Below are 23,565 nucleotides of genomic sequence, written 5' to 3'. Positions count from 1 at the left end.
CTGTTAATTTCCTCTGTTGTTCATTTTAGCCATTCTGATAGGTATAAGATGGTATCTCATCCTGGTTTTGATTCGTATTTCCCTGATGGCTAGTGATGTTGAACATTTTTTTTCATGTGTCTGTTAGCCATTTGTATGTTTTGTATGGAGAAGTGTCTGTTCATGTCTTCTGCCCATTTTTTGACTGGATTATTTGTTTTTGGGTGTTAAGTTTGAGAAGTTCTTTTTTTTTTTATGTTAGTCACCATACAGTACATCATTAGTTTTTGATGTAGTGTTCCATGATTCGAGAAGTTCTTTATAGATCTTGGATGCCAGCCCTTTATCTGTAATGTCATTTGCAGGTATCTTTCTCCCATTCCGTGGGTTGCCTCTTAGTTTTGTAGACTGTTTCCTTTGCTGTGCAGAAGCTTTTTATCTTGATGAAGTCCCACAAGTTCATTTTCATTTTTGTTTCCCTTGCCTTTGTAAACATGTCTTGAAAGAAGTTGCTGTGACCAATGTCAGAGAGGTTGCTGCCTATGCTCTAGGATTTTGATGGATTCCTGTCTCACATTTAGGTCTTTCATCCATTTGGAGTTTATCTTTGTGTATGGTGTAAGAGAATGGTCCAGTTTCATTCTTCTGCATGTGGCTGTCCAATTTTTCCCAGCACCATTTATTGAAGAGACGGTCTTTTTTCCAATGGATATTCTTTCCTGCTTTGTTGAAGATTAGTTGACCATAGAGTTGAGGGTCCATTTCTGGGGTCTCTGTTCCATTCCACTGGTCTTTGTGTCTGTTTTTGTGCCAATACCATGCTGTCTTGATGATCACAGCTTTGTAACAGAGCTTGAAGTCAGGCATTGTGATGTCCCCAGCTTTGGTTTTCTTTTTCAACAATCCCCTGGTGATTCGGGGTCTTTTCTGGTTCCATACAAATTTTAGGGTTGTTTGTCCCAGTTCTGTGAAAAATATCGATGGTGTTTTGATAGGGATGACATTGAAAGTGTAGATTGCTCTGGGCAGCATAGACATTTTAACAATGTTTATTCTTCCGATCCATGAGCATGGAATGTTTTTCCATCTCTTTGTGTCTTCTTCAGTTTCTTTCATAAGTGTTCTGTAGTTTCTAGAGTGTAGATCCTTTACCTCTTTGGTTAGGTTTATTCCTAGGTATCTTATGGTTTTTGGTGCTATTATAAATTCAATTGATTCCTTAATTTCTCTTTCTTCAGTCACATTGTTAGTGTATAGAAATGCAACTGATTTCTGTGCATTGATTTTGTACCCTGCCATGTTGCTGAATTGCTGTATGAATTCTAGTAATTTGGGGGTACTCCTTTAGTTTTTGTTTGAGAAACTCTTTATCCCTCCTTCTATTCTGAATGATAGCCTTGCTGGATAGAGTATTCTTCGCTACAGATTTTTCCCATTCAGCAAGTTGAATATATTACGCCACTCCCTTCTGGCTTGCCAAGTCTGTGGAATGATCTGCAGCTAGCCTTTCAAGGGTCTTCCCTTGTAAGTTAGGGACTTGTTTGTGTTGCTGTTTTTAGGATTTATTCTTTATCACTGTATTTTGCAATTTTCACTACAATATGTCTTAGTGTTGGCCTGCTTTTGTTTATTTTGGTGGGAGTTCCATGTGCCTCCTGGATTTGAATGTTTGTTTTTTTCCCTAGGTTAGGGAAGTTTTTATCGATTATTTCCTCAAATAAACCTTCTGCCCCATTTTCTCCCTTTTTTTGTTGGACTCCTATTAGACAAATGTTACTACATTTGATGGAGTCACTGAGTTCCCTGTGTGTTCTTGTGATCAATAATTCTTTCTTTATTTTCTTCAGCTTTTTTATTTTCCATTGTTCTGTTTTCTGTATCACGCAGTCATTCCTCTGCTTCTGTCCTTGTTGTCATTACATCCAGTCTTTTTAGAATCTCAATTATTAAAAAAAAGAATCTCAGTTATTACATTTTTCATTTCTGACTTTTTTTAAACTCCTTTATCTCTGTGGTAAGGGCCTCCCTGAAGTCTTACATTCTTTTCTCAAGCATGGTGAGTATCATTATGATTGTTGGTTTAAAATCTCCAGGCATTTTACTTGTATCTATTCAGTTACATCCCTGGCTGTGACCTTTTCTTGTTCTTTCTTTTGAGATGAATTCTTCTGTCTTGGCATTTTATCTAAGTCTCTGTCTTCACTGTGTTAGAAAGGCCTGTTATGTTTCCTTCTGAGAGTAATGGCTTTATGAAGAGGTCATAGAATGTTCAGGGACTTGCGAGTGTCTCTGGTGTGTGCCTTGTGCACTCTGCTGCTGCATTTCCACTGTTCTGTTCTTCAAGCAAGCCTCTGCAGAGGCTCTCCTTGCCTGCAGTGGGGAGGGGATTGTTTGGACCTTGGTCAGTGTGTAGGTAGTTTTAACTAGGCGTACTCTGGTCTACTTGTTAAATGAGACCTGGTGTTACTTCCACTAGAACTGAAGCCTTGCTGAACTCTCTGGTCAGTATACGTGGTGTGGGGGGGGATTTCTATTGGTCTTCTGGGGAAGGGGCCTGTTGCACTGGGACTTACGCACACTTGCAGGAGCAAAGTAGTACCAGCAGACTGCAGGGTGGGTAGGATTTGGTGGAGGAGGGAAATGGCGCCAGCCAGGTCCTTTGTCCCTGGAGGGTGGTCTCTGTGCTGCTGCTCTCAGGGAAGCACTCCCAGAAGAGGGAATAATTTCCTCTTGTGCGTTTCAAGTATTATTCAGATTGGTGTTTTCATGGTGCCTCTGCTTTCATGCTGCCTCTGCGTTGCTTGCCTGCCTGGAGCAGTGCAGTGCACTTTGGGCTCTGTCTGAGCCAAGTCTGCTAACTTTTAAAACTCCAAATTTTAGGGAAGTGCCGTGGTGGGGGCCTGCACTGGTCTTTTGGGGGATGGTCTCACTGCGCTGGGACAGATGCGGGTTTAAACAAGAAGGGCATTAGAGTGCAGGTGCCTGGGATTTGGAGCAAACAAGTTAAACAGACGGTGTCTGAGTTAGCTGCTTTCAGCAGATGTCTCTGTGCCTATGATGAGGGGGAAGGGATGGAAGTGGTGCCTGCTGGCTCTTTTGTACCTGGAGAGGTGTCTCTGTGAATGCCACCTCTCCCAGATGAGCTCCAAAAAGAGTTAAGAGTCTCTCTTCTGTGTGCCTTAGGTGATCCTCAGATTGCTCTGTCTGTCCTGGAGTTAGTTTTCTGCCTTCTCTCCAGGAGTAGGGCAGTGCTCTCAGTGCTCTATCACAGCCGAGCCTGTGGACCTCTCAAACTCCAGTCTTTGAGGCCACTGCTTGCAAAAACTCATGAAAATCAGCCCCTCTTGTTTCCAGCCAGTGGCTTTGGGGAAGTGTTCTTGTGCATTTCCTTATGAGCTTCTCTGTCTCTCTCTCTCCCTCTCTCTCTCTCTCCCCCCCATCTCTTTCTCCTTCTCTTTTATCTAGTGGTGTTTGAGGGCACTTTTGTCACTTTTAAATGTGCTCATTATTGTCATGCAAACTCTGAGTAGAAATCCTGGTTCTTTTGTATTTTAGAACAAAAACTAAAACTTGTTAAAGGGCAATAGCTTATTATATGAGAGATCAGTGTTCTAATCCCAGTTTTAGAGACCTGAAAGCATGGTGGTATTTTTAGTTTCCTGTTGAGTGATGTCAGACTTGTGAATTTCAGATACCTTTGTTTCAGTGGTACTGATTGTGACTAGCACTCCATTCACCAAACTTTTTTAAGTATTACTGTTACTTTCTATGAATTAAAACTTATTTTGCGCTAAGGTTTCTTTAATGCCAATCAAATCTAAGTAGTATTGCCAGCAGAGAAGTTGTGATAGAGAATACATTTCCTCATCTTTCAGACCATTAAGACTTTAAGCAGTTGCTAAATGAAGTAAAAGGAGCATAGTTTTTATAAAAAGTGGAGCCAAGGTTTAAAAGTTTTTGAGTCACTTATAATATCACATGATGCCAGTGGGTAATATTTTTACTTCTGTTGTATCTTCTGCAATCTTAGTAATAGTTATTGATTGGTGTAGTGTAATGCTTTTAGGAAAGCATTTAGCCCCTCTGATCTAATTTGTAGTCATTTTTAGCATTTATTGAGCAAGTTAATTTTGTGGAGAAGAATTAAAGTCCCATAATGCATTTAAGATAATTATTGATAGGTATCACTATTGCCATTTTGTTCATTGTTTTCTGGTTGTTTTGTAGTTCTTTTCTCTCGCTTGCTTTCTTTCTGATTGATGAGTTTCTGTAGTGTTATGTTTGGCTTTCTTTCTCCTAATTTTTGGTGTATCTATTATAGTTTTGGGGTTTGTGATTACCATGAGGATAACTTCCTAAATAAGTAGTAGTCTATATTAATTTGATCTTAACAGAAAAAGCAGGAAGTGTAGGGGGAAAAAAATAGTTGTTTATACCTTAAATTTGTAGATCAGTTAATAATGTAACATCTAATCAGAATCAATGCTTAGACATTAGAATTCAGGTTATGAATGTCTTTAGTATTTCTAAGAATTTTTTTTAAAGATTTTATTTATTTATTAGAGAGAGCATGAGCAGGGGGAGGGACAAAGGGAGAGGAAGAATCAGACTCCCCGCTGACCAGGGAGCTGGACAAAGGAAAGGGCTCAATCCCAGGACCCCTGGATCATGACCTGAGCTGAAGGCAGATGCTTAACCAACTGAGCCACCCAGGCACCTCTCTTTCTAAGAATTGTTATAAAACTCATTAAGTGTAAGATGTTAATCTGACTTGACTACTAGAAATTTTTGGTGGCACTCCCTGAACCAAACTATGATATATTGTTACAAAACAAAAGGATGTAATTACTCCAGTATATATTTCTTTTATATATCCTGTTAAACGGAACCAGTAGTGTACTGTTAAGATATTCAAAATATACTTTTATTTATATTCATGTTCATCTGCTTTTTCCCTAGTACACATTAATTGAATAGGAAGAACTGGAAAATTGAGAACTTTGGCATGGATATTGGTATTTTATGAGACAGGACAATTTCTCTCAAGTTTAATCAGCGATTTCTGCCTTCGTAGTCATATACCTCATTTAATTCAGCAATTACCTAGGGAGTTTAAACTCCCCAGCAAAGTTATATGGCATTTGAAAAATTTTAGTTAATCAGGAATAATTTTGTTGGGGCGCTTGGGTGGTGCAGTCGTTAAGCGTCTGCCTTCGGCTCAGGGCGTGATCCCAGAGTTCTGGGATCGAACCCCACATCAGGCTCCGTGGCTAGGAGCCTGCTTCTTCCTCTTCCACTCCCCCTGCTTGTGTTCCCTCTCTCGCTGGCTGTCTCTGTGAAATAAATAAATAAAATCTTTAAAAAAAAAAAAGGAATGATTTTGTTGTGAATGTTGTTATACCTTTTGAAATGATAGTACCATGTGTCTTACTGTATCCCAGAATCAATGGGAATCATTGTTACAGTCATGTAAAAACTATACTCACATAAAATAGAAACCTTCTTACAATATCACTTTTTTTGGTGGACCTGAAAAAAAATACTACAAAATTTGATTTTAGCTCAGATGGTTATTGAGTCCTCAATTTATGCTTAGAATAGAAAGAATTTTGATAATGAGAATCCATTTCTGATGTCAACTTCCATGATAAGCTTTGAACTGTCTTCCTGGGGTTTAAAAAAAAAAGTCTACTGGTCTAAACTTTCAGAAAAGAAGTGGGTATACTTTTCTGCTGGTGTTTCAGGGGAAAGAATTTCTCAGTACTTACATCGTTCTCTAATATATTCTTTCTGTTACTATTTTATCCTGCCCCAGGCCCTTTCTTGGTCAATAAGAATTTCTCCCATTTAGGGATCCCCTTAGTCCTTTCTTTATATTTGTGTGTTGGCCTTTAGCAATTCTAAGTGTATTAGGCTACGTATTTTACCTCCGTGAAGGGCCTATTTTGTGCATGATATTCATTCTCTCGTGCAAACATTCTCCAAGGCCAGGCCCCATGAATCTGTAAATGCAAAAAGGAAGTGATTTGGGGTCTAAATACTATATACTGCTTTCACTTGTGCCATTTATGGACTTTCAAGTATATGTATCACTCAAACTAAGTCAACAGTGTTCCCCAAAAAGGTTTCTTAGAAAACCCTATAATGAATAGGTATGCTAACTTATCAGTAAAGTTTATATAAATGGATTCTTCCGTCTGAAGAATATGAACTGTGTTCTCGAGGTAAATAAATACTCCATTTTCAATCTTTTTTACAGTTATTTTGCTTAGCAATCCTTTATCCAGCCTCTTTGAGAATGTTATAAGGATAAGTTAAGCTCTTTCTATGAATAAATGGTTTCCTAATCTTTTCTACTCTGCTAGTTTTACAGAATGAACCACTAACTGCTACTTCCTCTTGGGTCTTAATGTGCTCTTAATTATTAGTTAACACATATGTTAGCTATTAACACATGTAGCATATTGTTACGGTTTTTACATGTTCCCCATCACTAGAATATAAACTCCTTAAAGGCGGGAGCCATGACTTGCTCAGTTCTCTTTTTCCCCTGGCACCAGTTTAGTGCCTTGAAAATAATGTTACACAGTGAAATGTGTGTAAGCAGGAACTCAAGATATTATTTTTTTTAAACAGATTTGGTTCATTTGACTTGTACAACTTCTAAAACAGCAAGAGAAGATTTAGAACCAGTTGTGCAGAAATTGTTTACTCCATATACTGAAACGGAGATAGGTAAGAATAATAATCAGCGATTCATGATGAAAAGGTAATATAACAACTTTACACCTCTTAGATATCTCATGAAGGTTTCTGCAACCTGGACTGAAATGTGATGTATTCAGAAACAGTCATTACACGTTTTAGTAGCATGAATGAGCACATTCTCTTCCTAAAAATGGGAAAATGTTCACTCTGTAATGGTAAAGGAAAAATGTATGTTTCACATACAACATGTCTATAATTAAATGCAAAAAATATGCATTTATATGCCTATATACATGCATAGGAAAAAAGATTCTAAGTCTCAGTTTTGGTGGAAATATGGACAACTTTTATTTCTTTCCTTTTAATTTTCTTCATTTTACAGATATTATACAAAGAGTATATCTTTATCAGAAAAAGTTATTTTCATTTTAAAAAAAGCTGAGATAATATTACAGTATTAATTGACAAATGTAGGAATCCTTCCTAAGAATTGTCCTTTTATGTGTAGCTTGCTAGTGATGTGATAAATATTTAGCTCTCAAAATATATATGCCACTATGCTACTTATTCATGGTGGAAAAATGTTTTTCAACAACAGATTTTTAAACTTTTCTCCTCATATCATAGGGGAGCTCTTGTAGCTATGAATGGAACAAATTGGAGTGTATTTTGTGTGTAAGTGATCAAAAAGTAGCCTAATGGATATTATTCATTTATATGAAGCGAGAGTGATTTTCATTTTAGGATTTGCGTGTCCACTTGAATCATGACCAGTTTCCTCACTGAGTCATATATCTTCGTTTCCTTTGGGTTTGTTCAAGCAACCATTTATTTACTCCTGCCTGTTGTATTTTCTTTTAGTTTATCTCCTATGTGTCTTATTTGTTTTCTTAATGCAGAGATAGTATATAGTGGGGCATTTATATTTACATAGAAAACTCCATTTTTAAGAACTAATATCAATATAATTTCTTTTTCTGCCACATGAATAAAATCCTGAAATCTGAAACTTTATTTCACTTTAGTTTGGAATTTAGTTTGTTTCATATTTACATTTTATTCATTAGAAAGTCTCATATAAGTATTTGGATCATTGTTAAAAACTTGATTGCAAAGTTATGAAATATAATATTCTTTTTTGTGTGTGTGCTTTTTTTTAATAATAATTTTTATTATGTTCTATGTTAGTCACCATACCGTAGAAACATGACAATATTCTTAAACCTAATATGGAATCATGGTTTTGTCCTTGGCTTTGATTACCTTGCTTTTAAAAACTGAATTTTTTCCCTCGTTTCTGAAATTTTTCATAAATTTTCCTTTTTGTGGTAGTCCCAATAATACACTAAATTTGAATCTTGTATCATTGCTCTTCACTTTTTAAATGCATTTAATTTTCTTGTAAAAAAACAAGCTGAGGAAATTACATATTCATTACTTAGCATCCTCTAGTCATTTTAGATTTTTAAGCATTAATCTTAATGGTTAAAGTGATCCCATTTTGAAATGATGTATTGTTTAGAACCTGAGTGAAATTCTTTAGTAAGAACTATGTGCTCAGAGGGGTCCTCAGGTGCACTGAGGCACTGAAAAGCTAGTTTTCACTGACACATAGGCCTTTTTATCATCAGGATGAGGTAGTGGTCATATTTTAATTAAAATGTCAGAACAAATACTGTTGGAGTTATTGAAAATGAATCACCAGATAAAGTGAGCACTGGGCCATGGCAGGTCAAAGAGGCAAAGTCACCTGGAGAAGAGAGCTCAATTCATTTTCCTGCCTAAATGAGAAACAACTTTATGAGCAATATCAACTTTTAGTGCATTAAGCACATTCTTCTCTGTAGCAAAAGCACCTATTTTCACAGATTAACGGCTTTTATTATTATGTTTTAATTACTTGATAGTGATGAAATCTTATGCTTTAGAGCATTGTAAATAGTTTGTTTTAAAATGTGTGCCAAAAGAATGATACTACTTGAGCTTATTTTTTCTTTTAGAGTTCTACATTCTGTTCAGTGCTGTGCTTCATAAGCCTTTGTGAAAGTCAGCCTAGTTACCTTGCAAGGAAGTCTATTGTAAAAGATAATGTTCTCTTCTGAAATACAGTACTTCTTTGCTGGTGTATCTAAGAAATTCCAGTAGGTTTGTGAATGGTATTCCCTCTATTCCTTCTATTTACTTTTTCACATTTAAGGTATCAGCTGGAGCTCTTAACATATGCTGTCTTAAGAAGCAGTTGTACCAGTACTTCCAAGAGCCCTACTTCCCAGCCTCCTTTAGGAACATCAAAGATCTCTAAACCCTTCCCTATTTCCTGGTCCAAAGAAATTTCAGATGTGTTATGTTTAATGAACCTGATTGTACAGGTGAGAAAATTAGGTGATTGCTCACCATTCATACCAGTCTGTATTCTTCCAGACTTCAGAATATCCTTCAAAGGACTGAGTGAGCAATGGTATAACTCTCCTAAATGGTTTCTTATTTTACCCAGGAAGTTGAGATTTTCTATGTGAACTGAAACAAGAATTTCATTAGTACTATATCTTGAAATGTCTGCAATGTAGTATGATTACTGCACCATGTTCTTTCTCTTTTTCCCTTGATTGTGCATGGCATGTGGAATTATCCCATTTCCTACCTCAAAAAAACAAAACCACCTAAAAACAAAAATTACCCTTATAGGTGTTATTTTGAGGTCTGTGGCTGTTGAGGATGTTAGGTAATTGTTGGGCTCAAAAGTCAAATGCCTTATCTTAATTCCTTTCTGTATTTCTGGTATCCAGACTACGTCACAAGCTATGACAGTCTCCTACACTCTTGGCCTCATGCTACTCTGCTACGTTGCGAAAATAGTCTCTTCCTAAGTATGGCATGTAACTGTAGACCATTTATGGCTTGTATTTGGTATGCCATTGTTGATTTTTTTCTGCCTGCCTTATTCTGTACTTAACCCAGTTTAATTTGCCTGAGATCTTATTCTAAATGACCTATTACGTCTTCAGTTCTTTACTCTACCTAATTGATGAAATGAGCTATTAAAGAAAACCAGTTCTACTCCTGGTTAGGTGATGTATTCCTAGCCAAACCTCAGCAGCTTTAATATTTTTTTGACAACTGTAGTTCACAACTGCATGTTATTTTTTCAACTATCTCTCTGCCTTCCAGCTGACCTCAAAGAAAGATGAAGCAATTTTATGTCTTTTTGAGGGTTTTAAGGTCAAAGCCTGATAACCCCCTTCTATCTAGAGCATTTATCTTCAGCCTGTGTCAACTTTTCATCTTCCTCCTGGTTCCTTCTCAGTGCTTCAACCTCTATGAAATTTCTTCCTATAATCTATTGGATTATTCATTTTTCCCAACTTCTTTTGAGTGAAAGTCCTCCTTTGAGCTGGAACTTTCATGAAATACAAGATAAACTCTCTTCATGTATGCTTAGAAATGGAGTGGGCAATATTAAAGGAATTCCAGACCTTAGCCCACTTTTCTGCAATGCTCCTGGATTCTGGTGGTGCAAATCACAGGTGGTATGTTTAATTATCTTCCCATAAGATTTAGTGAAACTGAACTTAAAACCAATAAATTTACTAAGAGCCATATGGTTTTAGATGTGAAATATGAGTTCCTTATGTTCCTTTATTTTGTCAGTAAATAGGTTTTACCATCTGTCATGTGTTTATATGAAGTTAGTGATACCTTAGGCTCATAGATCTTAGCATTAGGAAGGGACATCATCCTGTCACACTAATAATTGCAGATTATTTAAAATGAACTAGAAAAATAACATATTTGGTATTCTTGCAGTAGAGATGTTTTAAATTAAATATAACAAAATCTTACTTATCCTGAATTGGGGAATTGGGCATTCTTTATTGAATACTGCAATTAGCTGTGAATTTTGCTACATTGATTACCAATTTAACAATAAGAGCTAATTAACTAGATAATTACACCTTTTGCATTTTCTTTATGATTCACAAGGTGCCCCATGGTCTTGGGTAATCTTAATATACATCCATTGTTATCATTGTACAGAATTCGAATTTTTGTTCAGATTCAGGCTAAAAAAGATCCTGAGGTCAATACTTTTAACAGCAATGTTTTCTGTTTTCAAGCAAAGAAAATTTAATTATAATATTTCTAAGGAAGAATGGCAAGGAAATAATTTTTAAGATAGCAAAAAATAGGTTTTAGGTATTAATGAGGTTGAACCTTTTAATAAGCACATCATACTTTGATTATACTTGAAAACAGGATGAAAATCAATATAGAAATTGTTCATTGAATGTCTGTTGTATGCCAGGCCCTTTGTATTAGGGAACATGAAAAATCAAGAGACTAAGGACTGAGTCTGCTTTATCCGTGCATCTCTATAGTTTTTGATGTAGTGTTCCATGATTCATTGTTTGCATATAACACCCAGTGCTCCATGAGTATAACACCCAGTGCTCCATGAGTATAACACCCAGTGCTCCATGCAATACATGCCCTCCTTAATACCCTTCATTGGTCTAGTCTATCCCCCCACCCCACGCCCTAAAACCCTCAGTTTGTGTCCTGGAGTCCATAGTCTCTCGTGGTTCATTTGGTTCATTTTATAATCCAGTAGGACAAAGTGTTAGTGAGTTATGGTATCAGTGAGTTAATCCTGCATATACTATTTTTAATAACTGCTTTATTGAGGTACAGTCCAGTTCACCCACCTAAAGTGTAAAATTCAGTGTTTTTTAATATATTCACCAAATGGTTCAAACATCACCACAGTCAATTTTAGAATATTTCTGTCACCCAAAATAGAAACCCCACACCTGTTGGCAGTCATCCCTCATTTACCCCAATTCCCCCAGCACTAAGTAACCACTAATCTACTTCCTGTCTCTATAGATTTGTCTCTTCTGGACATCTCATAATCCTGTATAGATCATTGACTTAATAAATAATTTTTCAAGTTGGTTTGTTTATGTAAAACAAAAAAATTTGTTATCTTCTTTAGTGGCATAATTTAAGGATGAGTGTGTTCAGAAGCACTTTGATACTGCTGTGGAGAAATAATAGAAATAAGAAGATTGGTAGGAGAAGGAAGGGAAGAACGAAGGGGGCGGTAAACAGAAGGGGGAATGAACCACGAGAAACTATGGACTCTGGGAAACAAACTGAGGACTTCAGAGGGGAGGGGGGTGGGGGAATGGGATAGGCCGGTGATGGGTATTAAGGAGGGCACGTATTGCATGGTGCACTGGGTGTTATACGCAAATAATGAATCATGGAACATTGCATCAAAAACTAAGGATGTACTATACGGTGACTAACGTAACATAATAAATTATTATTAAAAAAAAACAGAACACAATTGGAGTTAATAGTTAAGTAACTTACTAGAAATCAAAATAATTTTTAAAATCTAACTTGTCTTAGGTTGAAAAGCCATCATTGCTTGAAATATATACACGTTATTAGAGTGTGGATAAAGATTTATATTTTTTACACACGAAGCTCTGATTTACTACACTGTATAATCATGGCTTTGTTAGTAATTGTCTACATATTGTATTAATTGACAAGCTTATTGTGCTTCATATATGAGTAAAATTTATGTCTACATTTAGAAAATGAAGAAGTTGAGAAACCAAGACTTCTGTGGGCTCTTTACTTCAATATGAGAGATTCTTCAGATGTCAGCAGGAACTCTTATAATAATTTACCGTCCAACGTTTATGTCTGCTCTGGCCCAGACTGTGGTTTAGGAAATGATAATGCAGTCAAACAGGTAAGCTGTTGGTGTTTTTCAGTTTTGTGTTAAAAAGTTGGTGTGGTAGGGAGAATGAATTGTTTTTTCCTCTGGGATGTGGTAAAAAAAAAAAGACTAGAAAAGCTTGTCATGTAATATCATCTCTGTAACTTGCCCCCAAACTTTTTCCTGTGAATGACAAAGCTTCTTTAAATATACTTTAAATATAGTATCCAGTATTTTCACATTCTTTTTTTTTTTTAAGATTTTATTTATTTATTTGACAGAGACAGCCAGCAAAAGAGGGAACACAAGCAGGGGGAGTGGGAGAGGAAGAAGCAGGCTCCCAGTGGAGGAGCCCGATGCGGGGCTCAATCCCAGAACACTGGGATCATGCCCTGAGCCAAAGACAGACGCTTAACGACTGCACCACCCAGGCGCCCCATATTTTCACATTCTTTTTTTTTTTTTTTAAAGATATTATTTATTTGACAGAGATAGAGACAGCCAGCAAGAGAGGGAACACAAGCAGGGGGAGTGGGAGAGGAAGAAGCAGGCTTATAGCAGAAGAGCCTGATGTGGGGCTCGATCCCAGATCGCCGGGATCACGCCCTGAGCCGAAGGCAGACGCCCAACCGCTGTGCCACCCAGGCGCCCCATATTTTCACATTCTTGACTATAATGATGAATTTGCAAGAGAGCATTTATGAGTTCCATTGTGGGAGTAAGGATGGAAGATATTAGAAATAAATATTCTGAAAAATGAAAGTTATACTAGTTTTCTAAAGAAACGTTGCTTCTAATTTAAACTGTTGGCCTATTGTTTTATTATTTTGAAATACACTAACCGTTTTTCTTTGTTAACCTCTGAGTGATTTCAGAAGGAGTGTAATCACATACAAAATGTAATTTTTAGATGGTCTTAAGGCATTTTCTTACTTTGGAAAAGAACATGTAACTTACAGTTTCTCAGAGTTAACATGATTCCTTTAATGCTTTGACACAAGCTGGTGTGCCAAAAGTTACTGTCATAGCTGCTGAGGAATATGGTAAATCAAGGTGGAATTTTGTGACAGCACTTTTGGGCAGGGCTGTGACCTGGTATAGCACAAGCCAACACAAGCTGACGAAAGTGAACTATGATTCTATTTAGATGAAGATCCATTTGTGTATATAAATACACTTCTCTGTACCTGACAGGAAGAGAAGAACAGAAAATATATATTTTTTGAGGCACAAGTCTAAACTTTTCACAGATACAGTTGGCATATCTGTCTACTGAATCAGTAAGTGGATAATTTAACATTTAAGACTACAGATGGAAGTTTCAATCCAGCTAGTGGCAGGGATCTCATAGGAGCAAATGGCCTCATTGACCCTTTAATTTTTAATCACAGTGGCAAGGCCATGACCCCACGTATCTATAGTTTTTTTTGCCTGATTCTTTGTTTCTCATCTTCAGAGTCTAATGGTGATCCTTGATAATCCTGTTCAGCCAGTGATATCAAAAGTGGGAAGTCATCCATCATTCAATTAGTTTAATAGGAACCCAAGATGGTTCAAGTTCTACATTTATGGCTTAAAATGCCCAAGGCATTTTTGCTTGATGCTCTGCTTTTTTCCAAGTGGAATTGCCAACATGTTTTCAGCCAGATAGCTTAGGGCATTTTTTTTAAAAAGATTATTTATTAATTTTAGAGAGCATGTGCACAGAGGGACAGAGGGAGAGAAGCAGACTCCCACTGAGTGCAGAGCCTGATGTGGAGCTCCATCTCCTGACGCTGAGATCATGACCTGAGCTGAAATCAAGAGTAGGATGCTCGGGGATGTACTGTATGGTGACTAACATAATATAATAAAAATCATTATTAAAATAAAAAAAAAAAGAGTAGGATGCTTAACTGACTGAGTCATCCAGGCACCCCTAGCTTAGGTCATTTTTATTCCTGAGTGGACTGTAATGTTTTTTAACCAAAATGGGAAGGCTTTTTACATAAGGGCTTATTATGCAAGTACTAATGTGATCTTAACTACCAGCTAGATTATAATTGAAGGATAATTTTTTTATGAGGTAATTTGCTTCCCAAGAAGATAGACTTTAGTGTTATCATAGTACAAAACAATAATAATGCTACTTTTGGTACTAATTATATACTATTAAATATGAGTAGTTTTAAATTATTATATAGCTTTAAACCTCATATCAGTTTGGGGAGAAATATACCTACTTTATTTATTTTTTTTTATTTTAATGTTTTTTTATTATGTTAGTCACCATACAGTACATCCCTGGTTTCTGATGTAAAGTTCGATGATTCATTAGTTGCGTATAACACCCAGTGCACCATGCAATACGTGCCCTCCTTACTACCCATATACCTACTTTAAAGGGCATCAGTAATAATATTTACAAATAGCCAGTGTATTTAAATAAACTTGTGTTCTGATTCCTGTATTTCATCCTGTGTCCATCCTAGTCACTAATTGATAAATTCTGTTTTCCACATTGTCTATAAAAGCTGTTAGAGCATCACCTAGGCTTTGTCTGTGTAACAAACATAAGCACCTGCAGATTTCTTTTTTATTTATTTTTTTTACAAATGGTTTATTTTACCAGTTAGCAAGTTTGCATCTACTTTTCCTATTTGTAAATGTATAGATGTTGAATAGCATAGACCTGCCTCCCTTGTGTTCATATGGAACTATTTATGATTTGAAAACATACTAAAAATATAAAGTGGTCTGTGTTTAATACAGGTTAAAGTTGTGCACACCAAGACATTCTTTATTATCACCACAATGACGCTAGCCTAAGTAGCCTAATTGATAATTGTGATTCTGTGACTTGCTGGTTTTTATAGTTTGTTACTTTAGGGTTTTGGGGTTTTTTTTCTGAAACTGACGTATGATGATGTCTCTTTTCTTAATACAGGTAGTGTCTCATTTACCCACGCATACTGGTGAACAGACTGGTCTATAGTTGTTACTCCCAAGGGCATTGATAACTCACTCCTCCTTCAGGAGCCCCCATCTCCTAGGAGGTATCACTACCATGAGAACAAGAATAATTATATAGTAATGTCCTCCTTCTATTATATTTCAGGTGTAAAATGGTTTAAATTGGCTGATGTGGGCAGCCTACCCACCATTTAGAATGTTGTCTTTATGGCATATTAGCAATTTGTTTATGACTTTTGATACAGAATTTTTAAGTTGAAGACTAGTTTTATAGATCATATGACCTATCAAGTTGCTCACATATTGCAGTATCATTAACTTTCTCATGCCATTGAGGGAGAGGGAAATTTCAGGTGTCACATTTTCTAAAGCTACCATTCACTGCACATTTTCTGTATACCAGACAGTATCTTAAGCATCACATGTATATTATTTCATTTGGTCCTCACAACCCTATGAGGTAAGTATCTGTGACATGCCTGTTTTACAGATGAGGGAACTAAGACCTAAAGGGGCTAAATAACTTGTACAAAGGTAATGGATCTGGTAAATTTGTGAACCAGAACTGAAACTCAGGTCTGTTGGACCCCATTGCTTGTACACTGATCTAGTGTGCTGTGCTATTTTTATCTTGTTAATGTGGGTACATTCTAAATACATTAAACTGCTAGATTGACAAAATATTTTTTGTTTTGTCTAGATGTATGTTAAATAAACATAGGAATGTCTTCAGTATCTCAGTGTGTCCTCTCCATACTTCCCGATATAAAGAAACCAAGTCACAATATAATTATTCCTTTTTAATTTTTTTAACTACATGAAACTCTCTACTCTTCAACTTGGCTTAAAAGGGCAAAAAGTATTGGGGTGCCTGGGTAGTTCAGTTAGTTGAGCATCTGACTCTTGATTTCGGTTCAGGTCATGATCTCAGAGTCATGGTCCATGCTGGGCATGAAGCCTGCTTGCGATTCTCTCCCTCTCACTCTATCCCTCCCCGCTGATGTTCTCTCTTTCTGAAAAAAGGGGGGGGGCAAAAAGGATTCAAAGTTAACAATTAACTACTCTGAACTAACCTCTATTTATGACAACTCTCACAATGGAGGCTTAGTTGACAAATGAAATGCAGAAGACCAAGAAGTATTAGATAGACCTTCCAGAGCACAGCAGTTGACCCTAAAAGATTCCAGCAGTTAGAGAGGGGAGATGGGAAGGGCTGGAGGCTGGCTGTAGGAAATTGTCATCAGTGAGGGCCAGTGGCAGATGGGCTGATGGTGAGAGTTCCACAGGCAGGTAGAAAACAAGTAAGGGTGGTGCAGTAGCCTGAAGTTGATTAGCAGTTAGACAGATTATGACAAGGATATATGGAAACAGAGTGTGGAATCCAGCCACAGGGACTGAGGTCCAGGGGGAAATGTATCCTACAGGTAGGTAACAAAAGGGAGACAAGGTGTGAGACACACAGGAACTGGAGTTTTAAAAGTTCTTTAGTTCATTAAAAAAAAAAATGTATATTGGGACACTACTCCACACCAGGAACTAAGGATCCAGAGTTGATTAAAACCCAGTCCTTGTCATCCCTGGAGGAATCACTGACTAGTAAAGAAGAACATGTAAACAAAAGATAATGCAGTACAGTATATGCAATAATAGAATAATATCCAAAATTCAAAAATGATACAGAGGAGCCATGAGCTCTATTTAGGAGTCAAAGAACTGCAGAGAGGGATATAAAAGATAAGCAGCAATTCCCCCACACAAATGGAAGATAATTGAAACATTCCAGCATCTGCACCAATCCATGATAGAAACGTCATGGTGTGTTTAAGAAAGTGCACATAAATAGGTATTAGTGAAGCAAAAAGTCTGAGAGGTGAAGATGGGATGGAGTGAATGGTAAGACCAGAGAAATAGGCCTGCAGAGTTTTGTATGCCATAGCAAAGATTTGGGTTTTTATCCTTTTAAGAAATGGGGAGTCATTGAAGACTTTGAAGCCAAAAAGTGGCATAACCAGAATTTCATTTCCATAGACCCCCTCTGAAGGCAGCATGGAAATGGATTACATGGGGGAATCTTAGAGGCAAGGTGACCATTTCTGAGATGTTGCAGTTGTTTAAGGGAAAGATGATACATGCCTGGGCTGTATCTATAGGGAAGAAAAAATAATGAGTCAAGAGCTAAGAGATAAGATTGTCAGGATTTGGCCATTGATTGCATACAGAGTGAAAGGAAGTAAGAGGGAGGGATAACTTCTATAGGCAGACAAGGTTGAGATAAAAGACAAAAAGAGGAACAAAAGGATGAGATAGAGGCTCTGACCTCAGTACTCCTGCTTCTAGGAGCTAAGTTTCTCCAGCGAAGACCTGTGGTGCGTTCCTGGGGTGGAGAGCAAAGCAGGCATCTCAATATTTAGTTTCAAAATAGTCACAGTAAAATGGCACGTCCAAAAAATATACCCTTGAATTATACTGAAGATAGGAAAGTATTTTTCTCTCTGTCCCTTCTTGCAACTTCACATCAAAGCTCAAAAGTTTGTTCAGTATCCCTCTACCCGCTCCCAAGGAATGTCACTTTTAATTACCTGATGGACCAACCACCTGAGTCTACCAACTGTAGATGGCCAGATGGTAAATAGTTTAGATTTTACAGCTCCTACTGTCTCTTCTGCAGCTACAGAAGTGCTGCACAGTAGTGCAAAAGCACCCACAAAAAATAGATAAATGAATGAGAGTGGCTGTGTTCAGTAAAACCTTATTTACAGGAATAGCAGGCTGAATTTGGCCTATGGACTATAGTTGTCAACTCCTGGCCTAAGGGATGACTTTGCGTTCATGTCAGGAAGAAGGATTAAAGTGGTAGAGAAGACACTGTTGCCTTTAAAACAAGCATATACCTTAAAATGGTTTAATGACTTTTGTTTACCAAGGGGATAGAGTGCAAGCTCCCTAGTATGGCAGGGACCCTAATCTAACAATGAGCTGTACTCATCTAAATAAAAGTAAGGATATGTTTAGAATAGAATAGCAATGTTTCTTGTCACATTTGCTTGTGTGTGTGTGTGTGTTGTTCATTAAAATCACATTCGGTTTCTTATTCTCTTACGTGCCAGACTAAGCTCACCTTAGGTCTTGACATTTTGGGGCTCCTGGGTGGCTCAGTTGGTTAAGCCTTTGACTCTTGGTTTCGGCTCAGGTCCATGAGATCAAGCCCCCACATAGGACCCTATTGGCCAGTGTTGGCAGAGTCTGCTAGAGATTCTCTTCCTCTCCTCGCCCCCCTCCCTGCCCCCCCATGCTTTGTCTCTCTCTCTCAATAAATAAATCTTTAAAAATAAAATAAAATCTTGACCTTTTAGCTATTATTATTATTAATAACAGTGATAACAGCTCCATATATAGAGGCTTAGCCTCTGCCATTTCATAGACAAGGAAAGCAAGGCTCAGAAGTTGATTAAGCATTCCCCCAAATTGTATTGCTACTAAGTGGCAGAACCAGCATTTGCACATGGCCGTCTATTCAGACTCCATGATCTTGAACACCATGATATTCTCCTTAATGCCCAGGGGGAGTTAAATTATACCAGAAAAGCAAATAGTTGGGGTGCCTGGGTGGCACAGCGGTTAAGCGTCTGCCTTCGGCTCAGGGCATGATCCCGGTGTTATGGGATCGAGCCCCACATCAGGCTTCTCCGCTATGAGCCTGCTTCTTCCTCTCCCACTCCCCCTGCTTGTGTTCCCTCTCTCGCTGGCTGTCTATCTCTGTCAAATAAATAAATAAAATCTTTTAAAAAAAATAAAATAAAATAAAAAACAAATAGTTGAACAAATAATTTTCTTGATTTTAATAATGACTTATTAAAATTATATGCTGTTTGATTTTACAGCTATCACAAATAGGCTCTATTGGAAATTTGCATAAAGAGTATTAAAGGAAATTATATTTCTACCATCCTTGTAGAATGAATGTCCTTAAATTCTCAGCTATCTAACACCTGATAATCTGATCAAGTACTGATAATACTTAAGGGTGGGCCTGCATGCATGCATAGAATTGGGGAGAAGTCATGGAGTTCTGAAAGCAGATTTTCAGAAGGTCATGTATACTTGACAAAGTTCTATAACTTAAAGAAATTTTCAAGGGTGGTAATTCATTTTTTTTCCATTTAATAATGATTTTTTATTATATTATGTTAGTCACCATACAGTACATCCCCGGTGGTAATTCATTTTTTTAATAATCGCAGAAAGGCATATACATTTTAAGCTGATATCCAAAAACTATTGTGTCCTTTCTTCCCTTGCCAGGCTGAAAGACTTTTCCAGCTAATCTGCCCCAATGAAGACTTCTGTCCACCCCCACCAAATCCTGAAGACATTATCATTGATGGGGACAGTTTACAATCGGAGACCTCTGAATTCAGTGTCATACCAGAAGCTAACTCAGAGACTCCCAAGGAAAGCACAAGCCTGGGAAACCCAGAGGAGACCTCTCAGTAATAGATATACACCAAACTGAATACCCCACTTTGGAAATCCCTCCTGGCCTCAGAGTCTTCTTCATGAAAGAACTGTTTGAAAAATGTTAGAAAACAGCAGCCAGTTGACATACATAATTATCAAGTGAAGCAGGTCATAGAAATCCAAAGGGGGATTTTCCTTAAAGAGGACATTGTAAAAACACAAAACACTTATAAAGCACATTGGCCTGCCTGCTAATTTAAGATACCAAACCTGTAGAATTAGCAGATAAATATAAATGGATTGGTTCCCAGGAGTATAGTAGCTATGGATATGAAAGTGTACCTCTGCGTTGTTAATAATTCTGTCATATTCAGAAAGCTTTTGCTTACCACTTTGAATCTTTGTTTGAAAGCCGCATCTTCAGAATCAGGTCACATATTTCCTTTGATTATTTTAATTCTATTTTCTTTATGGGTATGGGCATGATAACACGAATGATAAAAGCACATGTAAATGTAGTTGAGGAAAGCTAAAGTATCATGATCTAGGCAGGAGCCTATGTTTGGAATAGAGGCTTATTTTCTATCTTGAGAATTATTGAAAATGCCAGTATTAAAGTACTCATATTTACAAATCATGAGTCCATTACTCAGCATTTCTTAATGTTAGTAATGATATTTGTATGTGAATCATTTACACTCTAGGAAAGCTTATAAGATTGAAGAAATGGAAGGAAAGATTTGGATATGCTCATCAGTATATGGAAATTCTGTCTAGTCAGGTAACTAAAGCCTAATTGTATATGGACCCAATTTAGTCCTAGCTATTACTACTGATGATATTATACAAATTGTTTAACTTGCAGGCCTCACTTTCTCTGTATGTAAGGTAGAAATAGTAACATGTTGCCTACTGTAGGAGAATAGTTTTGAAGATAAATGCAGTGTAATCCTTAGAATGGTATTTCTGGGGGGGGAAAGTTGTTTTCTCCTTGACTTGGAGGTGAATATCAAAAGTCTCATGTGGCAAATAATTGTTTACTGTCAACTCCCCCAACACAATAGATCACAGTGTTTTTATTGCAACTAAGCTTTTTTAAAAAACTATTTCCTGGGGCGCCTGGGTAGCGCAGTCGTTAAGGCGTCTGCCTTCGGCTCAGGGCGTGATCCCGGCGTACCGGGATCGAGTCCCACATCGGGCTCCTCTGCTGGGGGCCTGCTTCTTCCTCTCCCACTCCCCCTGCTGTGTTCCCTCTCTCGCTGGCTGTCTCTCTGTCACATAAATAAATAAAATCTTTAAAAAAAAAAAAAAAAAACTATTTCCTAAATTGGTATTTTATAGACCAGTAAAGATAGCAACATGGAATTGTGGTTTTGAATCTTGGAAGGAAAGCATGCTATAAATTCTTCATATTCATTTTCTGCTTAGGTAAATCTGAACCACTAAGGACTCTGAATACAGTATGACAGTTGGTAAGCTCTAATATACACTTAACATAAAAATGTAGGGGCTATACATAGCCACCAAATCTAGTTACAATGACAGTGACTCTTAAAATTTTTCCAGATGCCAAGTTCTGATGGTTTGCTCTTTTTGAGCAATAGTTTGAATTTATTTCAGTAGTTAAATATATAAAAATTTTTTTGTGCGTTCTGGCCTACATTACCAATCAGAGAGCCATTGCTACAGTAGAAAGCACGTAGTTGCAGTGAGGCTGTGACCTCTCCAGATTTCAGAAAAGGTCTTAAAGAAAGCTAGCTCCGTCAGGTCAGAGATTCATAGAAAATGGGAAGAACCAAGGAATGTAGCTCTTACCTCACCTTTCCCATCCCCTGGGGATATAGCTGAATCCAGATGGAAGGAAAACCTTCCCAGCCTCTCAGGCTGCTCCTAATTCCTCTGCCCATGTACACCCCATCTCCTATCTGGCCCTCTCTCTTCCTCTCTTTTCCCCTTTAATGTCCTACAAATCAGGAATTGTAGAATTGCATTATAATCCATTTTGTTAATATACATTCATATCTTTCTTAAATCATATTTCCTGAAACGCAACTATGCCATGTGCCTAGAAGCACCAGGTATTGGCCCTGCCCCTCAATACAAGCAATATAAAAGGTTCCACTATATGAAAGTATTGAGTCTGAATACAATTGCAGTAAGTTGCACCAATTAAGATATTGTACTTTGTTATAGTCTAAGAGTTAAGGCCTCTTGAATGCAGCATACACATTTATGTAAGTAACCAAGCAGAGTAGGCCCAGAATAATAACTACAAAGACTATGATAGCTTTACTGCAGCTGTTTATAGGTAGATAAGGAAGGAGATGCTCTGTGGTCTCATGGCCTAACCTATATTGTACCCTATTTTATCCATTAGCCAGCACCACAGTCTCTCTTCCAGGTTATTTATTAAATACTATTTAAATGTTTAAAAGCTCCTCAATATGATTAGTGATTAAAATATTACACAACTGTTAAAAAACATTGCGTTAGAGAACTTTAGATATATCCTGTTGCCTCAGAATATAATAGAAATTATTCTAAGAGCTTTCTTTTCAGCTATCTTAATTACTGCAAATAAATCTTTTTTTTTTCATAGTTTTAAGCCAAAAGAAGAAAAACGTTTTGGTTTTGTTGTAAAACCATAAGCCTGAAGTTATATGAATAAAGTTGATAACATTGTGTGTGATACAGAAAGTTCAGTAGCTAATTTAACATTTTGAATATCGTCATCAAAGAATTTTGATTCATGTGTTTAAAATGTTTAGTTATACATGCTTATTAACCAAAAATGATAATAACATTCAGTTTAGTGATCTGTTTGAAAACCAGTTACCTATGTTGCTACTGTGTCTTTATCTAGTTGGTATGCCTGCCCAGAAAAGCAAATAGGTAGGTAGGTAGATACTATAAATGTAGGTATTTTCTATAGGAAAACTGAGTTACAATTTTCCCCGTCTCAGATGATATTTAGTTGCCCATAGTAAAATGGCCATGTTAATGGTTAACTTCTAGAATGGTAGTTTCTGAGATTAGCAGCCCTTTATCTAAAATAATGACCATGCTAATGATTACAACTTCTGTCATAGCTATAGTTCCCAAGAAGGCAGCCCTTTGTCTAAAGTCCTAAAGACCTCAAAAAATTTTGTTGAAATTTGATCGCTGAGTAGTATTGATCCTTTAAAGCGGGAATTAAACAATTTTCTTATAAATAAGTTATTTACTGCTATTGATATTGAATAATTTATCTCTACTCTTGGTTAATTTTCTTATATGCACTTCAGAGGCATAAATATGATTATTCATAATTTTCACACTGTAGCAGTAAGTTTTCAGAGGAAATAAAAGTGTTTTGATGCCTTTCAGGTGTGGTTTCCTATTTTTTAATATTAAAACTTTGCATATATGCCAAGAAATTAAAGATTGTCTTGGAACTGATTTATTCATTGATTTAATTTTCCAGTTGCATACTTGGTTTTGTTTCTAAGCATTTGTCAACTGTCAGGTTTGTGAGAAAGGCAATCAAATGATACCTGGGTTGGTTCACTTAGCATATTGTTCTAGATGCCAGGATCAGACTTCATTCTGTTTGAAATTGGTGCTTGAGGAATGGGCTATGGCTTTATAGTACATTGATTGCCTACAAACTGTTTTCACATCTCACTTAGTATATGAGATTATGAAATGTTTTTCATATTTACTTGGTGAATGAGAACCTGAAATGTTTTTCTCTT

The 23,565-nt window shown here is 36.9% G+C and overlaps 1 protein-coding gene across 4 annotated transcripts in view; it reads left to right on the top strand.

Moving 5' to 3' along the window:
* Positions 1-23,196, top strand: part of CHM (CHM Rab escort protein) — a 196,161-nt gene extending 172,965 nt beyond the window's left edge. For all 4 annotated transcript variants that reach the window (XM_048213444.2, XM_048213445.2, XM_057312932.1 and 1 more), the window contains 3 exons: positions 6,616-6,714; positions 12,294-12,454; positions 19,676-23,196. In XM_048213444.2, the coding sequence (XP_048069401.1) occupies positions 6,616-6,714; positions 12,294-12,454; positions 19,676-19,867 (452 nt within the window). In that variant the 3' untranslated portion in view covers positions 19,868-23,196. The remainder of the gene's footprint in view (positions 1-6,615; positions 6,715-12,293; positions 12,455-19,675) is intronic.
* The last annotated feature ends 369 nt before the right edge of the window (positions 23,197-23,565 follow it).

This window comes from Ursus arctos, chromosome X (genome assembly GCF_023065955.2).
Source record: "Ursus arctos isolate Adak ecotype North America chromosome X, UrsArc2.0, whole genome shotgun sequence".
Classification (NCBI taxonomy): Eukaryota; Metazoa; Chordata; class Mammalia; order Carnivora; family Ursidae; genus Ursus; species Ursus arctos.
This window is presented reverse-complemented; position numbering and strand designations above follow the sequence as displayed.